Source organism: Felis catus, chromosome D4 (assembly GCF_018350175.1).
Source record: "Felis catus isolate Fca126 chromosome D4, F.catus_Fca126_mat1.0, whole genome shotgun sequence".
NCBI classification, from domain to species: domain Eukaryota; kingdom Metazoa; phylum Chordata; class Mammalia; order Carnivora; family Felidae; genus Felis; species Felis catus.
In genome coordinates, this window is record NC_058380.1 from 42,658,612 (window position 1) to 42,685,451 (window position 26,840).

Below are 26,840 nucleotides of genomic sequence, written 5' to 3' on the forward strand. Positions count from 1 at the left end.
CTTCCCACTCAGCGGGGCGTGAGCGAGCTCTGGCACCTTGGAGAGAGGTGTTACATAACAACCATTATTTGGGTTGAGAGTAGCATGATCCAGGGCTAGAGTTACATATTTGAATAAGTCAGTGGAAAGATCTTCCTCTTCCCCTTTCCCAGTCTCTAGAATATTTATGGAGTATTTAACTTCGCAAGAAACTGCACAGGTTTGAGGAAATTTACCTAAGTCCTCATTACATGTACATCTTTTGCATCCTTTAGTAATTGTTGGTGTGCAAGTCCAGGGAACACATCGCCTACAGTGCAGGGAGCATCAGAGGGCTCATTTCAGGTCTGTGGATGTTCTGAGATTTCACCCAGGAAAATGAGGCCGTTACAAGTCATCACAGTTGCCAGCGTGAAAGATGCGCCAATGTGTTATTACATACATTTTGTTGCAAGTATTAAGCTCCAAATCTAGTTCGGTGTGATTTGGGGATTTATGTTCACATTTCAGTTGTGATGTCTGTACTCGACTTTAGTTAAAATAATTTAAAATAATTTAGTTAAAATAATTTAGATTTAGTTAAAATAATTTAGTTAAAGTAATTCAAAATTAATGGCTTTACACCAACTAAAGAAATCATTGAGCCTTTATAGGTAATGAAGAGGTAAGTAGGGTTTTTTTTTTTTTTAATTTAATGTTTGTTTATTTTTGAGAGAGAGAGTGCAAGCGGGGAAGGGTCAGAGAGACAGGAAGACACAGAATCTGTAGCAGGCTCCAGGCTCTGAGCTGTCTGAGCATAGAGCCTGATGCAGGGCTTGAACTCATGAACTGTGAGATCATGACCTGAGCAGAAGTCAGAGGCTCAACTGACTGAGCCACCGAGGTAAGCAGGTTTTTAGCTCTAGGGGGCCATTTCGGTGAAATGGCTGTCGACTACAGTCTTCTGCAGCCAAAAGGGGGAAAAGAACTCACATTTATTTAGCACCTGCTTTAATGACATATACATCACAACTGTTGTGATTTTGTCATCACAACTATTCCATAGCTAAGTATTATTGTCTCCTGCTTCTACCCAGGCTCAGTGAGGCTCCAGTGGGGAGGGAGGGAGGGAGAGGGCGAGACCTTCTCCTCTCTGAAGAGCTGGTGAGAGGCAGAGCTGCAGATTGAACCCGGCCTGTGTTATTTCTTTGATAGCATGTATTGTCATGTTAAAGTGTACGAAATGAAAATAGATGCTGTCACACAGGAGAATGCTGTTCTATTCGTTTTATCTTTAAAAAGAGGCTGTATTTTTACATTTATATATCACTTTTGTCCCCTAAACTTTAACAGTACTTGTTCAGTGTTCACTGTATTAATTGATTCCTCCTAATGAGGTTTGACAATTTTATACAAGAAAGGGAAAATAAACTACCTTTTTGTTTTCCTTGAAATATCTGTTTTATCATTTAAAAAATACTGTATTTGTAAAGCACCATAAACAGAAACCAGATCAGCAGGAAATAATCTGGCTGGAGGGTGCCTTCTTGTGGAAATAAAAGAAACAAAAAGACTTAAAAAAAGAATAAAGTTAAAATCTTTACATTGGAGTTTTTAAAGTAAGATCTGTTGGTTTTGAACTCAGTATTTGTTTTACAAAAGATGAGTTTCATTGGTTTTGAAACTTGACATTAGGTTGTGTACACTGGGATCTCCTCATTTGCAAATGACCTAGTCCACTTATCCTCATGGACACTAGTGTGTGCATGAGAGATTTTTGCATTGGAAAGGCACTGCAGAATCCGGTAAGCCAGTCCTCTTGTGTTCAAGATGAGGAAGCAGAGGTCCAGAGGGGTTAGTTAGGTAGCTCGCCAAGGTTTTGTAGATGGAAAGACCTCCAATCCCCTGATTGTGGTGCGGAGCTCCTGCCGCTTCCCAAGTCACAGCATCTATCACACTTCCTCACCTCTGCATTTTAAATTACTTAACAAGTGTAAATATAACTAAAGCTGACAAGTCTGAATTTGACCTGTATTAACAAAGATGTTAATAAAGCAGCAAGGGCCATAGCAGCATTCTGGGACAAGAGCAGGCATAGCCAGGATTCGAATTCTGGCTCATGTCTGTTGCCACATGTCCTGGGGCAAGTTGTATCATTTCTCTGTGCCCTACTTCGCTTAGCTACAAGATGCAGAAATGGAACCTGCCTTCATATTATTGGAAGGATTGAAGAGATGATACATGTGAATTAGACACAGCAGATACTTCAGAGATGGTAGCTGTGAGATGAATCATGGTCCTGATCTTCAGTTTTTTCAAAGACACATCAGTGCTCTTTCTAAGTTTTCAAACCAGATGGTAGCACTTATGAATACCAGTAGGAATCAGTAAGCATTTGTCTGCAAGAGATCTCTGTAACTTTGGGCAGCTAGGTTTGGTTTCTGTGAAGTAGGTAGAGAGGTAGAAAGGAATGAAGTCATCACATTAAATCTGGAAAATCTGTTCCATGTCTTTAGTCTCCCCTAACGAATGCTAAATTCCTTAGGTTAGATCATGAAGATGTGACTTGGAAACTGTGGGCACCTCTTCTGAGTGTGGCCAGCCAGGAGCAGGGGTTGGCTTTTCTTCCTCTCTATTGTGACAGGCAGATGCCCTATCAATATGTGTTCTTATTTGAAATTTCACAGTTGAAGAGGGAAAGAAGCCACTTTTGAGAACATAATGCAGCAGTTTAAAGCAAGTTGTGAATTTTTTTTTTTGAATGGAAGGTCTCTCCCCAAACAACCCTAGTGTTGTTCCCTCACAATTCCCTGACAATCCCCTCAATGATCCCCTCACAATCATTGAGGGTGGGGAGGAAGATGAAGTGCAACAGGGCAGACTCACTGCTCACTCCTGTCCTCCCCACTGCAGTGAACACCCACCTTCATCACCCTGTACCCTGCGTCCCCTCCTACCCTGTGCTCAGGTTTGTGCTGACCTCTAATCCAGCTTCCTGTTCCACAGAGACTTTTGGTTTCTAAAGCTACAGAAATCCCATTTGCTATAAACCTTGATTTTGAATTAGAGTGAATAAAACTTAAAAAAAAAATAACATTAGGACTCCCCACCTTTTTTTCCTTGAGGAAGATTGTCTTTGAGACCAAACCTTCTTAGAAAATACCATTTTGCCTTGTCAGAGGCTTGGGATCCACATATCTTGACATTTCGCAGAAGCTTTCTAGAAAAAGAACCTCAAGGATTTTCCAACAAATGTCTGTCAAAACCTTAACACCCACTCATATGAGTGTGCTACATCCTGTTTTAGAGAGATAAATGGAAAACTACTGTTTTTCTCTGCACTCAGAACTCTTTTGATACCAGACATTTGGGGGTTTTCGCACAGTGACCAATTCTCTGACTGTATCTGGTTTCCCACAGTTCAATTCTGACACCATCTACCTGGAGTTAGTGTCAGTTCCCACAAGTTAAGGGCTCAGTCCCCCAAGACTACCCACACTTTGGGTACCGCTTCTGACTCTGCCCAGTTGGGTTTGATAATTTGCTAGAATGGCTCACAGAGCTCAGAGAAATATTTAATGTTTACTGGTGTGTCACAAAGGATGTGACTCAGGAACAGCTCAATTGAAGAGATGCATAGGGCAAGGTATAGAAAAGGGGCCTCCAGGATAAAGTTCTGTTGTTTCAAGCCACCCAGTTTATGATACTTTGTTACAGCAGCCCTAGGAAAGGAATACAGGCAGTAATAAGATGTTTATTTCAAATTGCTTCCAAGTCTCTGCAGCACTCACTTTGGGGGTCTTCAGAGGTTCACCTAGGCAGTTCATCTCCCATGGCTCATTTAGCTTCCTCTGACATGGAATTCACTTAGAAGAATATTAAGACAGGAAGTGTATGTAGCAGGCAGCAGGGCAATGCCATGCATTTTTTTCAGGGGCGATTCAGCAGTCCACACAGCAACCACAAGTTACTTCCTGTCTTTCCAAGGGTCACCTCAGGTACTAGAGAATCAGAATGTAACAGGTTACAGAGAAGGGGGTTAGAGGTTTCCTGTCCTAAATAGGAATCAATATCACTACTATCACTTGTAACTTCTCAGGTCCCAGTAAGGGATATGGCAAGTTACAAGATTCACGAAGGGAAACCTAGATCTAAGGCTTCTCACCAGGTATTGATCATTTATTCCTGATTCCTCCAGTCCAGACACAGTGTATCAATCAGCAGTGGTATTTACCATAAGCAGTATTACCTTGTAGTAGGCAGTATTACACCTTTATCAGGTTTCCAGGGGGAACAGAGCTAGGGAGTTAACCCAAAGTCATTTTCATTCACAGAGAGCAAGAAAGAATTTTAACATTTTAGTCATAGTTTTTTTTTTTTACCATCAAAGTCAACCTAGACTAGAAACTTATTTCTATTAAGTCAATATTATAGCTCCTTTGGATTTAATCCACAGACATAGGGGTGGTGGGACAGGGAGGAAGGAGGTGAAAATGGAGAATTTTCTGAATGTCCTCTTGTGCCTTCTCCTCTCTTACCAACCAGTTCTATTCCTTTAACCTAGATGGGGCCATCTTATCCCTGTGCTTAGTGTTATACTTGACACAACATTAGATTTTATACCAAAAACCAAAAACTCTAAAAACTTTCCTCTTGTCCATGATAATCTGGGAATGCTCTGTTTAGCTCAATATAATTCTTAGTTAACCTAATTTACATACAACAAAGAATTTATCATGTTGATTATAGTTTCAGTTTTATTTGGTATTTCTTTAAATGCCAAGCACAGTACCAGATACTTTAAAAATATAATTTCTAAACCTCACAGTAGCCCAGCTCGGTAGCTTTGATATTCTCCTTTCTATAGAAAAGAAAAACATTTTGTTTTCAATTGTGTGTCACATTTATTCTAATGCAGTATTGTAAGCCCCAGGCACATATCAGTAAATGAAGCAAACCAAGACCCTGACTTCATGGAGTCTCCAGTCTAGTGGGAAGAGATTGATAGGGAGCAAATATCCAATGTCAGGTGGGGTGAGTGCAATGAAGAAAAATCAAGGGTAAGCAAGAGAGGTGACCAGGTCCAGAGTGGTAGTGTGCTCAAGGAGCAGCAAAGAGAATGGTGGGACAGGAAGTCATGAGGACTGTAGCATAAAGGACCTTGTTCCATTCTGAATGTCAAGAACATAGAATCTTGTCTCCTATATTGAATGACATGGGAACATATTAAAGGGTTTTGAGAAGAATAACATGATCTGACTTAAAAGCATTCATACACAAAATAGATTATAGGAGGCAAGAGTGAAAGCAGGGAGGCCAGTAGGAGCCTCTTTTAAGGATCCAAGTGAGAGATGATGGGGGCTTGGACTACAGTGACAAGTGCTCTGATTCTGGATATATTTTGAAGGCAGAGCTGCCGGAATTCACTGACAGATTGAATGCAAAGTATGGGGTAAAGAGAGGCACCAAAAATGCATTTAAGTTTTGGATCTGAGCAAGTAGAAGAATGGATGGAATTGCATTCACTAATATGGGGAATACTTTAGAAATGGAAGATTGGGAATGATGGTGGGACACCTAGAGTTTAGCTTAAGCATACTATGAAATGTGTAACATGCTAGTGGAGTTAAGTAGGTACTTGAATACATGAGTCCGTAACACAGTCCAAAGATCTGGGTTGGAGAGAAAAAATCAAGAATAATCAGCTTACTGACTCAAGGAGGTTAACTGATTGTCCAGACCAATAAAAGATGGGACTTCATTGCCCAAGCTTGTTTTTCCATATCTCCATAGTACCCTTGGAGTCTGGTTTGTGGTCCAACCCCCTAGGTATTCTAAATCAGCAAGGCAGAGGTGTGGTCTTCAAATCTTTTTTTTTTTCTGAGATTCATAGATCAATGTAACAGAATTGATACCCCAGAAATAAACCCACATGGATGTGTTCAGTTAATCTATGACAAAGGAGGCAAGAGTATCCAGTGAGGAAAGGATGGTCTCTTCAATAAATGTGCTGGGAAAATGACACTGCTACATGCAAAAGAATGAAACTGGACCATTTTCTTACACCACAAAAATAGACTAAAAATAGATTAAAGACCTAAATGTGAGACCTGAAATCATAAAACTAGAAGAAAGCCTAAACAGTAATTTCTTTGACATAGGCCATGGAATCATTTTTCTAGATAGGTCTCCTCAGGAAAGGAAAACAAAAGCAAAGTTAAACTATTGCAGCTATGGCAAAATAAAAACTTTTGTACAGCAATGGAAACCGTCAACAAAACAAGGCAGCCTACTTAATGGGAGAATATATTTGCAATGGTAATCTAAAAATGGGTTAATACCCAAGATATATAAAGAACTTCTGCAAGCCAACACCAAAAAAAAATTAATAATCAGATTAAAATGGGCCAAGAACCTGAATAGACATTTTTCCAGAGAAGATAACATGGTCAAAGACATGTGAGAAGATCTGAACATCAGCAATGATCATGGCAATGCAAAGCGAAACCACAATGAGATTTCATCTCACACTGTCAGAATGGCTAAAATAAGAAAGGAAATAACAACTGTTGGTATGGATATGGAGAAAAAGGAACCCTGTTCACTGTTGGTGCGAATGCAAATTGGAGCAGCCAATGTGGAAAATAGGTTGAAGGCTCCTCAAGAAATTAGAAGTAGAATTGCCATCTGATCCCATAATTCCACTATTGGGGATTAGCTCAAAGCAAACAAAAACAATAACTAAAAGAGATATATGTACCTCTATGTTTATTACAATATTATTTATAATACCCAAGTTACGGAAGAAACTCAAATGTCCATTGATAGATGAATAGATAAAGAAGTGCTACCTACACACACACACACACACACACACACACACACACACACACACACACACACACACACACAATGGTATCTGAGCCATAAATAAAGAGATCTTGTTATTTGTAACAATGGATGGATCTAGAGGGTATAATGCTAAGTGAAATAAGTCAGAGAAAGGCAAGTACCATGTAATTCACTCACATGTGGAATTTGAGAAACAAAGGAAAATGACAAAAGACAGACTCTTAAATACAGAGAAAACACTGGTGGTTTTCAGAGGGAGGTGGGTAGGGAAATGGGTGAAATCGATGAAGGAGATTAAGAGTACACTTAAGATGAGCATGACTAATAAATAGAATTGTTGAATCATTATATTGGAACCTGAAACTAATATAACACTGTAATTATACTTCAATTACAAGAAGGAAGTGACTTAAGTAACTTTGGAAAATACTGTTTTGATTGGGAATGTGAAACCAAAGATAAAAAATGTACAAAACAAACAACCAAAAGATTCTAAGCAGCCAAATAAGTTTTCTAAATAGGAGTGCCTGGGTGGCTCAGTCAGTTAAGCATCCAACTCTTGATTTTGGGTCAGGTCTCACAGTTGGTGAGTTCAAGCTCCACATCAGTCTCTGCACTGACAGCATGGAGCCTGCTTGGGGGTGTGTGTGTGTGTCTGTCTGTCTGTCTCTCTCTCTCTCCCCCTCTCCCTCCCTCCCTCCCCCCCTGCCCCTCCCCTGCTCCCATGCATGCTCTCTTGCTCTCTCTTTCTCAAAATAAATGAATGAACATTAAATTAAAACGTTTTCTAAGTAATTCTGAAATACACCAAGTTGACAGCCACTGGTAAAAGCCTTTAGAGGAGGATTTTTTTTTCTATTCTGTGGAGACATGGGGGTTTCCACCTGCAGCTTTTACGCCTAGAGGAAATTTGATGGAGTTGGAATGTTATTCCCCTTCCTTCTGTTATTTACTAGCTTTACCTTCAATATTCCAAATGTTACCAAACAAGCTGCCTCTTTTTACTCTTTTGGACTCAAGACCCACACCTTTTTAGTTACTGTGTAGTGCAACCTTGAGGATATTGTTAGACTTTGTATTTGCGGAAATTGAAATACTTCAACACTTCCTCTCCAAAATCTTCTCTTCCTCCTGTGTTGTTAGATTTGTATCATTACCTATACAAGTACTCAGTCTGGAGACTCATGCAGTGGTTCTCAACCTTGGCTGCACGTTAGAATCACCTAGGACACTTTAAAAACTATCAGAGGCCAGACCTCATACCTACTAAATCAGAAATGTGGGAGTGGGACACAGACATTAGGATTTCCTTCCTGAACTGTAACATAAAAAGAAGTGCAATGTTTATAGAGTGTAACTGTTTAGCTTAATGAGTTATTACAAACTGACACTCCTGTGTAAATGTACTAGTTCAAGAAACTGAATGTTACTGACATTCCAAAAGCCCCTCTCCAGAAAAATTGCCCTGTGACCTCTAACACATAGGGTTTTGTTTGTTTCAGAACTTTATTATTATTTTTAATGTTTATTTATATTTGAGAGAGAGAAAGAAAGACTGCAAGCAGGGGAGGAGCAAAGAGAGAAGGAGACAGAATCCAAAGTAGGCTTCAGGCTCTGAGCTGTCAGCACTGAGCCCGACTTGGGTCTCGAACTCATGAGCTGTGAAATCATGACCTGAGCCAAAGTTGGATGCTTAACTGACTGAACCACCAGGTGCCCCTGTTTCAGAACTTTAAATAGAATCATAGAGGGGCGCTTAGGTGGGTCAGTCAGTTGAGTGTCTGACTTCGGCTCAGGTCATGATATCATGGCTCCTGCGTTTGAGCCCCACCTTGGGCTCGGTGCTGACAGCTCAGAGCCTGGAGTCTGCTTTGGATTTTGTCTCCCTCGCTCGCTCTGCCCCTCCCTCGCTCATGCTGTGTCTTTCTCTCTCTCTCAAGAATAAATAAAACATTAAAATTAGAATCATAGAGCATGTACATTTTTTTTAAGTAGGCTCCATGCCCAGCATGGATCTTGAATTTATGGCCCTGAGGTAGGGAGTCATGTGCTGTACCAACTGAGCCAGCCAGCCATCCCAAGCATGTCTCTTTTGATCTGATTTCCTTTCTTGTGCTTTATGTTACTGTCGAATGTAGGGTTAGTTCCTCCATTCTCATTGCTGCATAGCATTTCACTGTGAGAATATAGCACAACCTTTCTACATCCTCACAGATATTTAGGTGTTTCCATTTTCTGGCTATTTGGAATAGCCTATTTTTTTACATGTCTATTGCACATGTATACATTTATGATATATGACTAGAAGTGGAATTGCTGGGGCACAGCTGTTCAGCTTTGGTAGATATTGCTAAATTGTTTTCTAAAATGTTCTACCAATTTGCTCTACCACCAGCACTATTCAAGCATTCAGGCTGTTCTGTACTCTCTGAATACTTGATACTTTCTAGGGTTTTTATTTTTTCTTTAACCATTCTTGTGGGTATGTTTCAGTGCAATTTTACTTGCATCACCAGAATAACATGAAATTAAGCCCTTTCAGATGTTCATTAGATATTTGGACATCTTCTTTTGTGAAGGGCCTGTCTCCCTTGCCCATTTTTTAAATTGGGTTATTTCATTCATAATGGTTTATAGGAGGTTTTTAAAATATATATTCTGGATATAAATCCTGTTTGGATATATATATATATAGTGAATATTTTAATTCACTTTGTTGGTTGCCTTGTAATTATTTCTAACGATTTCTTTTAAAAGAAAGAAGTATTGGGGCATCTGTGTGGCTCAGTCAGTGAAGCGTCTGACTCTTGATCTTGGCTTAGGTCATGACCTCATGGTTCATGAGTTTGAGCTCCACATCGAGCTCTGCACTGGTAGCACAGAGCCTGCTTGGGATTCTGTCTCTCCCTCTCTCTGCCCTTCCCCTGATTGTGCTCTCATTCTCTCTCAAATAAATAAAGAAAAAAGAAAGAAGCATTTAGTTTTAACAGAGTCCAATTTATAAATACTTTCCTTTATGGATATTGCTTTTTGTGCCCTATTTTGAGAAATCTTTGCAAATCTTTGCATCTTTGCATTCATAAATCATGAATATGTTCTCCTATATCATTTTCTAAAAGTTGTAGTGTATTTATTTTCATAGTTAGATGTGCAGTCTACCTGGAATTGATTTTTAGGTGTAGTGTGAGGTAGAGTCAGTGTTTTTCCTTATGGAACCTGGTTGACCTAGTACTAATTTTGGAAGAAAAGCTCCCCAGGTGCTTCCACCAGACAGCTAACCATTGCCCTAACATCATCCCAGAGGCTTCTCTTCTTTGTCCTCATTTAATCAGTCACCTGGTCCTCTTAATGCTACCATCAAAGGACTATAACAGTCATCCCTTTTTTCTTAGGACTTATTCATCATAGTATTCTCAAAGCTAGTCTCCTTGCCTACAGTGTCTTCCCACTTTCCCTAATTGATGTTAAGAATCGTTTTTTCCCAAACCACAGTCTGATTTAATCTGAATTAAAGCCCTTTTAAAGGTCTAGATCTGAAATACCTCTGTGTCAGAAACCTTTGACAAAAATCATTGTCTATGAAACAAAATCCAAGCTCTTTAGCATAAAACTCCAGGCCCTTCACAACATGGTTCCAACTTTATGGCCTCTTCACCTAAGCCAAAGACTTTTTGAACTTTCCAGATATACGAGGCACTTTCATGTACCTTTGCTCAGTCTCCACGGAGCTAGAATGGCTTTTCCCACCACTCTGCCTGTACAGCTTACCCTTTGAGAAAGCCCAGCTCAAGTGTCACCTTGTTTCATGAGCCTTCCAAGCCTTACTATTTTGGATGGAATTTACCACTCTTCTCTGTGATGTGAACTCATTAGAACCTTATCCACAGTATGGCCCCCATTGGCCTCATGTCACGGTGAGTGGAGTGCTCTCTGACTCTCCAAAGAGACAAGAAGCTCGCTGAGAGTGGAGGCTTGGCCTTGCTTCTCTTAGAGTCTCCCTAGCACAGTCCCTGTCACACATTAAGTGCTAAATAAATACTTGTTTTGTTCATTTTATCACAAAAAAATCTTTAAAAAGCAGATTTTTAGTAAATAATTCAATCAGGCAATACAAATCAGAATATTTCTATATCAAGGAATACATAATTGTTTCCAATGTAACCTATTCATTGACTTGTACTAGTTTTATCTTTTGTATCCCTTGTGCTAAGGCCTACAGTTTAGCTTAGGGACTTTCTTTTGTTGGAGAAAAAGAGAGCTCATATTCAGATTCTGGGAGATTATTAGATCAGTTTCTTATCATTTTCAAATAAATCAGTTTTCCATGACATAGTTTAGAGATGAATTGCTACCCAAGAGCCAGTATTAGTTAATTGTAAATAGGAAGTGGGATTCCACCCTTCTGCATTTTAAGAGAAATGAAAAACCGTGGCAGCCTCATAAATCTTAAAATCTAGTCTGTGCAAGGGGAATGCCATACAGATTGCCATCAGCATGACCTGCTCTCCGAAATCATCCTGTCAGATCACAAAGTTAGTGTGTAATTAGATCTTATCAGCAGGCTCTAGCTGCATTTCAGAGCATAGTAGGAGATTGTGGTGTTTTTGAATAGGGATGATTTTCTTAAGGATTAGAAAAAATGACATCTGCAGAAGAAATGGATAAAAAAACCAAACCTTTTAAATAAAGACATCCAGCCCACAGTTAATAAGTAAGCATGTGCTGCATGCTTGGCCCTGTACTAGAATTCAGTAGAACTTGTATCAGGAAACAGACATGCACAAAAGGGAGAAAGTATCAAGAGATATTATCAGTGTATATACAGGGCACAGTAGAGGCAAAATGAGGGAAGGGGTCACTTAAACTTGGAGGCAGTACAGGTAAAGGGTGATTGAGAAAGATTTTGTAAGAAAAGGTTGGGGGTGGTATCTGCTGTTATGGTGGCAGGTAGACAGAGAGAGGGAAGGCTATTCCAAGAAGAGGAACAGTTCTGATAACTTGAAGAAACTGCCAGAAGTTTCCTATGTCTGAAGGCCAGGGTATGCTTTCCCTGAGCTCAGAGTTTTGTATCTAATACGAATAAACCTGAGTATATGAACTTGAAAGAGGTATAAGGATTATCCAGCTGTCTCCTTGTTTTTTTCCTCAGCTTTTTGTGGATGAAGAACCTGAGACTCAGAAAGGTTAAGTAATTCATAACACAATCACACAGCAAAACTTCTTAGCATTTGTGGTGCTCATAGAGATATGAGCACATTTGTTGACTGTTTATCATGTGCCAGCATTGTCACATGCATTATGTCATTTAGTCTTTACATCAGCCTAACCCAGTGAGGGAGAGGTACCGTTTACAGATGAGTAAACTAAGGGCCAAAATTTCCCAGCATGAAATAGAGCTAGGATTTGCACTCAGACAGTCTGAGTCCAAAGTCTTTGCCTTGGGGCACCTGGGTGGCTCGGTTGAGCATCTCCAACTCTGGATTTCAGCTCAGGTCATGATCTCATGGTTCATGAGATTGAACCCTTTGTCAGGCTCCTTGCTGATAGCATAGAGTCTGCTTGGGATTCTCATTCTCTCTCTCTCTCTCTCTCTCTCTCTCTCTGTCTCTCTCTCTCTCTCTCTCTCTCTCTCTCTCTTTCTCTCTCTCTCTCAATCTATAAATTAATAAAAATAAATAAATAAGTAAACAAACAAACAAATGTAAAAAAAAAAAGTCTTTGTCTTAATTCTTTTTTAAACTGGCTCCCCTTTCTACTGTTCTTTCCACAGTTAGCAGCTAACTCCTACCCACAGTTATTCTCTTTTATGTCTAATTCTCAAAACACAGGTTTGTAGAACTGGAATAGTTACAGCCAGTTTTGTTGACATAAGTAATAATTTTAGGATTCTGTATATGATACATCATAAATTTTTTTAGTTCTACAAGAAGATCACACATTGCATCATTCAGGGCACAGTCAGGGAAGTAAAGTCACTGTGGATATCATGAAATAAGAGATTTATTAAAGGAATTAGAGCTTGCACAGTTATTGAAAGATCTTGATAATGCCAAAAATATGGAGTTGAAAGACTAGAGAAAGGTCACTGACCAGCCCTGACTCAGGTGAATGGACTTAGACAGGAATCTAAAGAGGAATCTGGTAGCAGGTCCAGCTGCTGTAGCAGAACTGCAAAAGCTATGGAAGATAGTGGAAGGTTGTTGGCTCTTCAAAGTTACTATGTCTGCTTTTGCAACAAAAGATCTTTGGGGGGTCTAAGGTCACCTTTGGTAAGCAGAATCAGCATTCAACAAGAGCTGGACACAGAGTAGGGAAGAGCGGGAATGAGCTGGACCCCATTTGTAGTTCTGCATCAATCTGTTGCCTCCTCTATGCAGTTACAGCCTCCAGAATATTAGGACTACTGCTTCCCCTTCACCTCCCAAATCTCACACAATCTCGCTTTCTACCAATTCTGTGAAGCATATGGAGAAGGGATTCTGGGAAATGTAGTTCCCCATACAGTCCAGCTAGCAGTATTCCAGAGCACATGGAGCGCCTGGGTGGCTCAGTCAGTTAAGCGTCCCACTTCAGCTCAAGTCATGATCTCACAGTCCATGAGTTCAAGCCCTGTGTCAGGCTCTGTGCTGAAAGCTCAGATCCTAGAGCCTGCTTCAGATTCTGTGTCTCCCTCCCTCTCTGCCCCTCCCCTGCTCGTGCTCTGTCTCTCTCTGTCCCAAAAAAATAAATAAATAAAAACATTAAAAAAAAGAAAAAAAGAGGACTTGGAAAAGGGAAGAAAGGAATGCTTTCCTCTGTCTCCAGTGCCGGTTGTGTGGCTATACTAGTTACTCTTTTTGTAGTTTATCATTGAATACAGTTAACAACCTTATGAATGATTATTTTTCAAGAATATACAGCTAGCAAGATTTTGAGACTGGATTTTTACCTATGTTTGTCTGAACCAAAGCTAATGTTTATTTTAATGCACTGTGCTGATTTCTGTGAAAGACAAGACCTTGGTGGCTTTTTTGTTTGTTCTTTTGGATTAAGAAGTAAACATTTTTTAAACTAAGACTTATAAGTAGAGTTTTCTGAGTTTTCCCAGTAGTTTCCACATTAGGCCAAAAAATAAACAGCCTTTTTATGGAGCACACAACAATAGGACCCCTTTTTAGGGAAAAGATCAGCCTTTTATGGTCATCATAATTTTACTTCTTCTTCTGGTTCAAGTTGACTGGATACAATTGCTTCCAGAAATCAAGTGGGTGTGGACTCATCCAGCCCTTTTCTTCGATGGTTTTCTAATGGCATTTTACTTGTTAATCCTTATTAACTTTTCCTGTTCTTTGCTCCTTAAACTAATTAAAATATGAAACTTTCTGGCTGAAAGATCTTTGAAGTTAGAGCAGTGCCCAGATTGTCAAGATACCATGAGTATTTCTTACCCAGTTCAGCCACTAAATTAGGTCTCCTGAGGGAAGGAAGTGGGAAGTATTTTAAATTTAATTATTTATAATGGAAGTAATACATGTACATATTAAAATAGTCCAATAATTTTACAGTGCTTTTTACAAAAAACAGTGCCCTTGGAGTTGCATTTTTTTCACCCATTTTCAAGAAACAACACTTTCAAGATGCTTTTGGTTCTTTCTTTGGTTTTTACTTCTAATCTTGAAACCACATGCTTATGTTGCTCCCTGCTTGGTTTTCCGGTTTTAAGTTTTCTGTTTGATTCCTACTTTGGAAGATGAGAATTGTTTACTCTTATCTTCCCATTATTTCACATCCTTCCCCTCCCTCATTACCAGTATGTTTGTGGCATAATTTTTGTTAAATTAGTATTCAGTATTTACATTTTACATCCTTGTAAACTTGTATGGAGCTGAGACATATAAAATAATATGATTATATTTCCTTTCTTGTACAACCTTTTTGTTTTTCGTGGAGTTAGTAGTTGTTTTATTTCTCATTTTCTTCACTTTTTGTGTACCTTTCATTCTTTCCCAGACCCTCTGCCACATATGTGAATCTTCTCTCATTATATTGAAACATGTCAGGTGTTCATTATTTTTGAGATATCTAAAGTTGCATTCTACATTGCTTGTTGTCCTAATTTGAGTTCCCCCAGAAGCAATCCATGAGGCAAGGATATGAGCACTAGGGTTTGATTTGGGAAGTGATTCCAGGAAACCTTGAGGGAAGTAGGGAAGAGGGGAAGCCAAAGAAGGGTGCATTATAAAGCAAGGTACAGTGGTAGATAACTGTAACTTGACCCCATGGAGGATCTTGGGGAGCCTGTAGCTCCCTTGTAGCTCATGGCTTCCTCTGCTACGTGGACCTGGTTATGATGTGTAGCATAAGCTACAGTTGCCTTTAGTGCATGATGCACAAGCCATCTTGAGATTTCCTTTTGTCATCATTTTTACATCTTTCCTTGTATTGGATCTCTTTGTTTAGATTCTGTACTGTCCCTTTTCTTGAGTTACACCTTCATTTTGGTAGACTGCCTCTTCCATTAGCTTGGGAAGAAAAATGATCAGAATCCTTCTTTGTGTGTCTGAAAATGTCATCATTCTACCTTCATGCTTCATTGATAATTTGAATATAGAATTATATATTATTTAAGAAATTTTTAGTCATCACTACATTGTTTATGTGGAAATTTCTCATGTTTTTCATGATATTCTCATGTTCAATTACCTTCTAATTCTTGATATTTGTATATAACCTATTTTTTCCTCTCTGAAAGGTTTTAGGAACTTCTTTGTGTTCTCAGTGAAATTTCTTATTAATGGCCCTCCACGTGGACCCTTTTATCCATTGTGTTAGGCATTCAGTGGCCTCTTCCAATCAGGAAACACACATTCATCAGTTCTCAGAAATTTTCTTTAACTTTTAAAAAGAATCTATTACCCTTATATTTCTTTGTGTTTTTTTCTTTTTGGAACTTCTGTTATTCAGTCATTAGACCTCCTGGACTGATCCTGATTTTATGCTTTCTTTCTGATTTTCTCTCTAGTTTTAAAATTTTCTACAATTTTTTGGGTAATTTGCCTCAACTTTATGTGTCCATGATTTTTAATTTTATATTTTACTTAAGTTCGTAAACTTAAATTATATTTTAGTTCCTAAGAATTCTTCTTTGTTTCTTTTTTTATTTCATGGACAAAGTGTCTTAGACACCTGAGAATATTAATGATAGTTATTTTTCCCTCCAAGAATGGTTTGTTTCCTGTAATTGCCTTATTTATTTTGGTTCCTTTATGTTAGAAACCTTTTTCAAAATCTGGTGTTGGTGTCTATATTTTTCCCCTTAAGTGTATGGCAGTAAAGCTGTGTGGGAGTTAGTGGGGGCTTATAAACTGTAATAGCTTCTTTCTAGGCTGAATAGCCTGGATTGGTGTATTCGGTACTTAACAGCTACCAGTGTCTGTAGGTCTCTTCTTTTGGATTATTTGTATTCCCCCTAGAAAAATTTTCTAGTTCCCTACCTGGAAGGTACTAACCTGGCTGCCAGTTCTCTGGGCGACAATTAGGGGAAGTGGGTAGAGGAAATCTCATTGTTCACTATATGGACAGGCCCTAATGTCCTGTTTTCAGTATAGAAGCCTATTCTAAGCTGAGTCAGATAGATGTCTTCCCTTCTCTCCTAAAAGAAATCTTTTATTTTTCAACAAAAAGAAACAAGTTTTCTATTTCTCATTCTCTGTTATGCTTTTATAGGCTCTTAGGCACATGAGCCAATGGATGTGAGCAGAGTCTACTTATGGAAACCGTTGCCATGATATTCTACTACTTTTCAAGATAATCTATTCTTTCATTTATTCTTCCTTCAGTGGGCATGTGTTAAACATCCACAGTGTACACAGGGTTATGCTAACCCATCTGGGAGATACACCCATCAGCATACCAGGATCCTGTTCCCATGGACCAGGGGAGGGATTACTGTTGACAAGCTGTTTCAGCAGTAAACCCAGTGGGGGCAACTTGAACTAGGATAGCAAAGCTGAAACAGTAAATATGGGGCTGTAGCCTCAGAGATTGTAAAAATTTGTGAGAAAATTTATGAGAAAGCAAAAAAGATAATTTGAAAGAGAAGAGACCATACTATAGGAATTCTAATGTCTGAAATTTGTATTTTCCAGGTTTACTTTCTGTTTCTTAAAATACAGCTTTAAAAAAATCATTTAAATACAATTATGTTATATTTAAAGATGATGAATTCAGAGGTCTGATGATCGTTTTCAAGAACACAGAAATTTTACTAACTAGAGATTCTTGATAAATATTTAAGGAGTTTGTGAATGAATTTAAAAGCCAGCCTTTTCATAGTATGGAGAATAATATGTGGATCAATAGATATTTTAGAGGATTTGAAGAAATAAACTAATAGGTATGGTTTTCTTTACCCTTTTCATGAAAATGTAGAAAAATTCCAAGATATTTTTAAGTAATTAGTAGAAGAATAAGAATGATGACTTTGAAAATCAGCCACAGTATTAAACCATTTCAATTACTTCTGGTCATTACTTAACCACAAGAGGACTTTTAACAGAACCAAGCTATAAGCACAAATCAATACCAACTTTTGTAAAAGGAGTAAGTCTTCAGAGTGTAGTCAAAACAGGATTTGAAGGGATTAACTACCATGTGTGGTTTCCGTACTGTATTTCATTGGCCTCCATTTATCTTCTTTCCTTCTATTCATTCTATAATTCTTATTGTCTGATGTTTGCTTATTTCACTTTTATTTGTGCTTTTATGGCTTCTTCTCTTTACTCCCCCAGTACCTTGTACACATTAGCCATCATTGCATTTATGTTTGTTGCCACTGTCTGTTTATTTCACACCTCACTGTACTGTGAGCACACTGAGGGCAGGGACCGTGTTCCTTCCGGGATCTCTGATACGACTTATTTTGGAAAAGGCTTTGAAAATATGCTCTAATAATACTGTTCCCTCAAAAATGTGTGACCATGTAGCAATTTCAGTTTTTGAAAATTAACACATATATACTTTGAAAAGCAGAGTAAGGAAAATTTGAATTTTATATATATATATATTTTTTTTTCTAGTTACCACCAGGCTTTGCATATACTATTAGCCCAACTAACTGCTAGTCACTATGTGATTCTAAGCTTAAAGATACTTCCCTCCAGAATCCTTCTTTGCAATGCCCTCTGCCCCCAGACTGAGGTGATGCTGTACTTCTGTAACTTGCTATAATCCCCCACCGTGGCACTTAGTATATGCACTTCATTCTAATTGTTTTAAAATAGATGCTCCCCTTAGTTCACTGTAAACTTCCTAAAGGGAGGCACCATATCTTCCTTGTTCATTATAATATATACCCCTGGGGCTAGGCTGGGAAGAGTCCTGTCATGATAACTGTCCTCATCTCCAGTTTTGACCTTGGAATCCCAAATTTAAATAAAAGCCTATTTGTGATGTATGGAAGTGTTAAATAGCTATATTGTACACCTGAAACTATACAACACTGTATATTAGCTATCTGGAATTAAAATAAAAACTTAAATCCCACCTTGCCTCAGCTCAATAGATGGCTCACATGTCTATTCCCATTCTAGCATAAATTCGGGATTTTATCCTCTGGAGAGGTCTCTGAACTGCAGGATACCAGGCGCATACTTTAACCCTAGCCCTAACCCTACCCTCACCCCTAAAGCCTAACCCCTAACCCTAACACCCTCTGTAAGGACCTGACCTGCAGGATACCAGGCACATATCCTCACCCTGGCCCTATCCCTAACCCTAGATCTAAGGGAAAAAAAGATGTGATATATATGAATATTATTCAGCTATAAAAGAGAATGAAATCTTGCCATTTGCATTGATGTGGATGGAACTAGAGAGTATTATGCTAAGCAAAATAAGGCAGTTAGAGAAGTCAAATATATGATTACACTCATAGATGGAATTTAAGAAATAAAACAAATGAGTAGAGGGGAAAAAAGAGAGGCAAACCAAGAAACAGACTTAACTGTAGAGAACAAACTAATGGTTACCAGAGGGGAGATGGAGGGGGCAGTGAGTTAAATAGGTGATGGGGATTAAGGAGTGTACTTGTTGTGATGAGCACCGGATGTTATAGGGAACTGTTGAATCACTATATTGTACATCTGAAACTAATATAACACTATATATTAACTAGAGTTGAAATAAAAACTTTTTAAAAACTATTTGAAACAAATGTTCAAGATTAAATATCAGCCACTGATAATGCTGGAAGTGTCTTTGGCAATGGTTCATTCAGGGGTTTCCATGCAGATGGGATCCTGGGCACAATCCTAGGCTAATGTACAGCCCAACTCTAATAATGAACCTGAAGAAATCTAGTATCCTAGCATCAAGAAATTCTCTTTAACACTGTGTTAGAAAAACTTTTTCTTCCAGGAAAACTGGAGTTGCTTCTAAGCATCTTTTATAAAAACAATAGCAAAAAAGAAATTGAAGTGCTGTCTTTGTGGCATGAAACTAATTCTCAGAAGCCATTATGTTCTAGGGAAGTGATTAAGTCTTTTAAATGAACTCAGTATTTCTGTTGTTCATGGGTCTGTTTACCATCAGAATCTTAGTTGAACAGTGATTTTGAAAAAACGGGTGTAAGTAAAATTTGGCATAAGGCTCCCATGGCAAGAATTAACAATTGCCTACTTTTGTCCATAGACTCCTAGAATTGAAATATAAACTTGAATCCTAAAACTTAGAGAATGCATAATTCAGTAGTTTTCAAAATGCTTCCCATGGGGCCTCCCAGCTCCACAGAGGTACTGCCAGAGCCACCACAGTGAAGAGAGGATTGGAAAAGTACACAGGAAGATGGAGACCACATGAGGGTAGGATCTCCACCCAGAAGAGCTTTGCTTTTTCTATTAAGTTCCTTGTAAGTATTGAAGGAAAGGGAAAGTTTGGTGATTAAAAAAAAAAAAAAGTCTGTTTATATCAATCTGTAGGCCAGCCTCCTCATATTACAGATGAAGACACCAAAGCTAGGAAGGTGCAGATGTAATTGTTCATAGCTGAGGTGGTTTATGGGCCAGTTAAGGCCTGATTCTCCATCCGGCCCTGTCTCTGCTATATCACATTGCCTATTGTGAACGTCTGTGATCTCTTTGCCTCCAGCTTCCAGAGCTAAACTCAGCATGATCAACACCATGTCAAAAATCCGTGGCCAGGAGAAAGGGCCAGGCTATCCCCAGGCAGAAGCACTGCTGGCAGAGGCCATGCTCAAGTTTGGAAGAGAGCTTGGAGATGATTGCAACTTTGGTAATGTGTGCTTTCTCACACTTCTGTTCTTTCATTTGTCCATGGGGACTTAGTGCCAGTAAGACGCTGCAGGAAATTATTCGAACCATTTTATATTTTGATTCTGTTTTACATCTTATATGCATGGGCCAAAAATTTGTCTTCAGAGTCATTTCATGTTTAGTGTGATTTGTCTTAGTAGAGGTTTTAGTTATTTTCTTTTTCCCTGATGAGATCCTAATCTTTACAGTAGCTGGTGAACACATCCAGATGCCTGGAAGCTCACTGTGGAGTGTGTCTGACATAACTGAATATTAGGGCAGAGGGAGCAGTCTGTATGATGTAACACCTTGCCCCATAAGCTTTCTCTGAGATCTACCACCCCAGATGAATTCCTTCACCCCTCTCTTGTCCGACTCAGTCACCATACTAAACACTTCTGTTTTCACTTCTTCATGATGGGAAGTCTCAGCAAATAAATGTCTGTTCCTTATATTTGCTTCTGCTAAATGCATTGGCCTTAAACAGGTTCCCTATTAGGGAAAGCCCGTACTGACAAGGGAGGGTAGAGAGCTTCCAAAATTGCTTTTTAAAGGAAAAACAAAATGTTATGTTCTTCATAATAAGAGATACCTCCCCCTTGGTAGCATTGAATTTGTACTGTATGGACTGTCTTAGGTGGAAACACACTGCTCTCTAGAGGGCATTATGTAATGCCTCTCATCTCCATTGTCCTCGCAAGACAGGCAGTAGTCCCTGGGTTTTCACCTGTGGTGGCCCTGTGACTGCATATACATTTCACCTTTGTCCTTTAACATGAAACAGACTCATTCTCCCCTTCCAGGCCCAGCCCTTGGTGAAGTGGGGGAGGCCATGCGGGAGCTCTCGGAGGTGAAAGACTCATTGGACATGGAAGTGAAGCAAAACTTCATTGACCCCCTTCAGAACCTTCATGACAAAGATCTGAGAGAAATTCAGGTATCTGCAACCAGTCCTTTAGGAAGCAAGCAGTTTGAATGTGCAGATGTAGGTGTCCTTTTTCTTCACAAAACTTTTGTTTTAAGCTTATTGTGTGCAGTCAGGTTTGAATTAAAAACAACCCAGCTAGACAAATTGAGATTAACCAGAAATGCAGTTCTTTTGCCCCACTATTATGATTGGGCCTCTTATGAATATTACATTTGACTTTTCCACATTCAGTCTTCAGGTTTTTCAAGCTTTTTTTTTTTTTCTCCAGAAGAATAATATCCTTCCCTGATACTATCCAGTGTTATTAATTATGTCTTTCTGGACTGATTTCACCCTCTAAAACAGTTGTTAGATGTATCCGTTGTTAGCTTAGGTAAATAGCTATACTATCATTCTATAAACACACGTTTTCATATTTTTATGATGATTGTTAGGACTGAGGAAGAATAACCAACTATCCTCTTTATAAAACATGGAGAAGAGTGAGCTCTTCCAAATAAATAAAGTTCAACTGGCTTTGCCTCCATCTGAGTGTATAATGTTTACTCATTCATTCCTTCAACAAATATTTACGGATCCTCTCTGAAATTTAACTTTATTGTAATGTGGTCATCTACAGCTTGAAGTCCCTTAGACGGCTTTTTCTCTAGTCTCCTCCCCCGTATCACTTGCTCAAGATTGCAGTTAGTAAGTGGCAGACTCACTCTAAGTCTACAATGTTAACCGCACCTCCAATACTCTACCCTGACTGCAAGTTCAAGTGTGTTTTAAGACTATCCCTTCCAAAGGAGCAAACATTTAACTTGGATCAGGGTGTGGATTGCAGGCAGGGTATACAGTGGAAGGGAAGGTCTAGGATATTTTTCTTCCTCTTTTCCTTCTCATTTCTTCGCCACTCCCAACTCTGTTTTCATCTCCCTCCCTTTCTTTCCATACACGCCCAGGATCAGGGAAGTTTAGCGTTTCCTCCCACCCATTAGTAATGCAACACTGCAGCTCTTTGCAAAAGACACTTTGTAGCAGTGGGAAACGACTTTCCCACTTTGTCACTTGGTGTGTTGGGCAGACGTTGAGTGGCCAGGCAGTGGGGAAGGATGCACGGAGTGATTGAAGAGCACTGTGGGGCATTAGACCCCATCTATTGTCCCTTCTGAGTTAGGTTTTTTCCACTGGTTTAATCACCTACCAGATGGGAGACTTAAACTCATCAATGGTTCCCTGAAAGCTACATCGGTCACCAAGGGCTAAGGGTTAAGATAGAGATTACTAGACGCTGGCCCTGGATATGTTAATGCAGGTGATCAGTAATCCATATTTCTGATAAGCAACTTATGTGATTCTAACAGACTGATTTCCTCAAAGATAAGTCCCTTCCAGCATTAATGTTCTAGGACTCAAAAAACAAGAATGCCAGTCTTTTTCACTTCTTTTCAAGGGAAGTGTTTTTCCCCCTGCCTTCTTGCAAGCTACCGTTTCTCTTGAAGATGGGAACTTGCGGGTTCTATGTAGCAGTGTTTTCCACATATGAGGCGGTATGCGCATATTCCCAGCTGCTATCATGCCCAGCTTGGTTTTGGCCCAGCAAGGTCAGAAAATAAAGGGCACTGGTAATTCCCACAATTTCTTTCTTACTCTTAATTGTTTTTAAAGATGCTTCTCCACATTAAGCCTTTGAAAACATTTGCCCCACTGTTGCAGGTTTCTTTATTTTTCTGGTAACATGATATTTTAGAACTTAGCCTGTCGTATTTTGGAGGCTAATAGGCATGACAGAGAAGTAGACTAAAAATAGGCCCTTTCAATGAATCCTTTCAAAGCATATTGCCGCCCTTGACTTTTTCAGCATCATCTAAAGAAGTTGGAAGGTCGACGCCTGGACTTTGATTATAAGAAAAAACGACAAGGCAAGATTCCAGATGAAGAGCTCCGTCAGGCTCTGGAGAAATTTGATGAATCTAAAGAAATTGCTGAGTCAAGCATGTTTAATCTCTTAGAGATGGATGTGAGTGACTGTCCTGTGGTTTCTAATTTAATCTTGCTGTTGAGACTCAAGATTATGTTAAAGGGTTATGTAATTTAAAATGTGCATATCTGATTACACTATGTGGTGAGAACTTCAGCAGATAGTTATTTCTTTTAAAAAAATTGAAAAAATAAAGTAGATCAAGAAATGGTAAGGTTTTTTTCTGTATTATCATGGTTTGATCTAACTAGATGTTTGACTCCTAATGACCTTAAAGAATTACCAGTGGTAAGAAGATGAAGAATCTTTCTGATGATTCATGTAAAGGTTCAGTAGCTTAAAATACTTTGTTGAAATATTTGGCAAATTGGTTTCAGATTATAAAAGAATATCACCTAAAATGCATTTAGAATTGAGGGTCCCAGTATAGGTTAAGATGTTCTGTATTTTGAAGTAAAGTTGATATTTTCTTTCAAAAACTAATTTCAATTGAGTTTGATGATTGTAGCATAGATACTGTATTTGGGGGCATGTATAACGAAGTTTAAAGCTATTTTTACATTTCCAGAGCACCAAATTATTATTTGTGGCTTTAGAAATTATATTCCATTGAGTCCTTTCAGCCTCATAGCCATGAGGACTTCTGACCGCTCATGTAATAAAACCTGCCAAACAGCTTTCAAGCTCTTGCTCACTCCCACCTCTGGCCCTATCATTTGCCAACCAACTTCTTCTAAGATGTTTACAGAGCCTTTATGTGCTTATCAGTTACCCGATTTGCCCTGACTGGTGATAGGGGAGGCATGTTGAACATACCTGGATTTTCCCACCACCCAGAGACACAGTGTAGGTTTTTGTTTATGTGAAACAACTGGTGTTTCACCTGCCTGCTAAAGAAGGATGCTGTAGGCACAAGGTGTGACCTGAATCACAGTGTTCCTTCCCAGGGCCCCATTCCACCCCAAAACTTATGGAAATAGCATTGCCTCTGCTGACTTGGAGGGAAATACTCAGCTAGGTCACAGCCTGAGACACAAAATGAAGAGTAACTGAGGATGCCTAGAATATTGGAGCTGAAATGCACCCAAGCATTGACCCAGCCTCTTTACATTGCAGATAGATTGAAAGAGCATGAAAAGTACAGGGCACCAAGAGTCCTTTGGTCAATGTATCTTTTTCCTATAAGAAATCAATAAAATTAGCCAAATCCAGCTGGAAGTTTGTAGCTAAGAATGAGACTTTCAGTGAGAGTTGTGTGTGATCTTCAGTTGGATTCCTAACTACTCCTTGTGGTATTGGTGTTTCCAAGCATATGGATGCTTCTTATCCTTAACTGATATGGAACCTGAAATATCTCCTGGCGCTGGAGATTGGGGTTGTGTGTCAGGGCAGCTCTGTCGTATATGTGCTGGGGCAGGAGTGGTTGCTTAAGGATGGTAATCTGGTAACTAAGGCGTGTCTCCCACCCCCACCCCCACCCCATCGGCCTGCAGATCGAACAGGTGAGCCAGCTGTCTGCGCTCGTCCAAGCCCAGCTGGAATACCACAAGCAGGCGGTCCAGATCCTGCAGCAAGTCACTGTCAGACTGGAAGAAAGGTATCTCAACAGTTCCTGAATTTTACACTTCCATTTTCTTTCTATGAAATGATGGGTAAAGAAATGGAAATAATGGAGTCCATTTGAAGTAAAACTTGTGCCAAAAGTTTTGATTCTGCATAGGCACTTTGTGGATTATTTGTCTTGACTTTTGTGGGTCTTGTGCTTTGTTTTACTTTGTTCCCTTGAGTGTACTCTTGTGTTTGTGAGAAGCCAATTCTTGGATTGTGTGTTGGCCACCACAGATGGGAAGCCGGGTGCTACCGAGGATAATGGATGTGATTTGCTGAGCAGATACTCTGTGTGTGTACTGGAGGCATATCATCACCCGTCTTATGAAACAGCTCTGTAAACTAAGTATGATTAGCTTCACCTAAAGGTGGGAGCCCAGGGAGATCAAGTAACTAGCCCAGGGTCACACCGTGGTGTCACCAGGGTTTGCCAGGCAGGCATAATCTGTTTGAAAGCCTGTATCTTTTCACACCATGTAAGAACCCTCCACCGTCAGAGGGACAGCTTTCGTGTGCCTGTTCCGTCTCCTCAGGTGCACCCCACTGTGAGGCCATGGTAGTTTTGTGAATGGGGCTCCCTGGAGTTGCAGGGTCCCAACCTGCACAGCTTAGACAGAGGTCCTTACTGTAACATATGTCACATTGTGCAGCTTTCCTCCACGCACCCTCATGGAAATGTGTGTAACACTCGGAAACCTCGAGAAAGATCTAAAAGCATGCACTTCGACATACTAAAGAAGTATTATATGTCTTTGTGACATCTGTTGAGCAGAAGGGCCATTTTCCTTTTATCTCTCTGAAATATGTTCAAAGTCAGTATCATTCTACAGTCACCGTATCTTAACCCCTCCCTGTACTTGCAAATCTGTACACTTTGCTCCATATGCATCTGAGACTATGGAGAATACTTGGGGGTGTACGGAATATATTTATTGTCTACACCTTTCCACTTTCCTCCTGTCTTCCCTCATTTCTTTCCCCTTCTTGTATCTCAAACTGCTCACTCTTCTCAGGGTATTTCCTCCTTCCAAATCTTTTCGAGCTCTTGAGTTCTTCTGGAAAGGACTGTTCATCTGGAAATGACTCTTAGCTGTGTTTTCTCTCCTTCCATAAGCCTTTCTGTGGGCAGGTGGACTCCTGCCCACTCCCACCCCCATGTTCCTGTAACATTTTGTATGTATCTCCATAACTGCACTTACCACAGTGTATGGTACTCAGTTATGTTCCATCTCCCTTACACACCATAAGCTGCTTGAGGGCAAGAACTGTGTCTCATTCATTTTTGGGTTCCCAGCACATTTTCACAGGGAGCTCTGAATAAATGAGGGAGGGATTGAGAGAAAGGTTGAAGATGGTGAGGGTATGACCAGAGGGACACCACTGAAAGCAGAGACCTCTACAGATAAGACGGCTATGGGTTCTTTTGAAATTTTCCCTGCTCCACATTGGTAGCCTTCCTGGATATCACTGCTTTTCTTTTTGCTTCTTAATTGGCTACATACTCTTATCCCCCCCCACCTTTTCTTTTTAATGCAGAATAAGGCAAGCTTCATCTCAGCCTAGAAGGGAGTATCAGCCTAAACCACGAATGAGCCTGGAGTTTCCGACTGGAGACAGTACTCAGCCCAACGGGGGCCTCTCGCACACCAGTACACCCAAACCTGCAGGTAAGGAGCTGAGACCTGCAGACCCCATTATAAGAGCCTTGGGCACCTCCCATTGGCACTTGTCCGTAAATTCTAGGCGCAGTCCAGTCGGGCTGCACAAGAACTGTACAGTGATACATTTTTTACAGGATGGTTTTGTCAGGTAGAAACTCTTTCAAAGCAGTCCTTCCTTCTTTTCTCATTGATCATTTCTTTCCTCCTTTTCCCTCTTGTCTCCTCTAGGAAACTTTCTTTGTCCCCTTTTCTCTCACTCTCCATCATTAGCACACATTAACCTCTTAAGTAACACATTTGATTTGGACCTTCTCTTGTGTTGTCACCTTAATGAGCCAGTTTGGTGCCAGCAATATCATCTTTTTTTCCCCTGTTTTACTCTCTGTGTTCCAGAACGCATGAGAGAAAATGCCCCTGGCAGGGCATGTCCACATACACTCACATATAACCCACAGACAGCAGCTCCAGGAACATGTCCAATTGGATTTCTTAAGTCATGGGAGCAAATGGCTGAATATATCTGTAGATGAATGTATTTCTCATCTCAACATCTGCTCTCTTCCTCTCCTTCCGCAACCTTC

General features: G+C 39.7%; 1 protein-coding gene across 4 annotated transcripts in view; it reads left to right on the top strand.

The window, feature by feature from the left end:
• The window catches only part of SH3GL2 (SH3 domain containing GRB2 like 2, endophilin A1), a 218,375-nt gene that overhangs the window by 182,499 nt on the left and 9,036 nt on the right, over nt 1–26,840 (top strand). For all 4 annotated transcript variants that reach the window (XM_023242339.2, XM_045042683.1, XM_045042681.1 and 1 more), the window contains exons 4-8: nt 19,936–20,079; nt 20,903–21,036; nt 22,871–23,029; nt 24,484–24,587; nt 26,135–26,265. In XM_023242339.2, the coding sequence (XP_023098107.1) occupies nt 19,936–20,079; nt 20,903–21,036; nt 22,871–23,029; nt 24,484–24,587; nt 26,135–26,265 (672 nt within the window). The remainder of the gene's footprint in view (nt 1–19,935; nt 20,080–20,902; nt 21,037–22,870; nt 23,030–24,483; nt 24,588–26,134; nt 26,266–26,840) is intronic.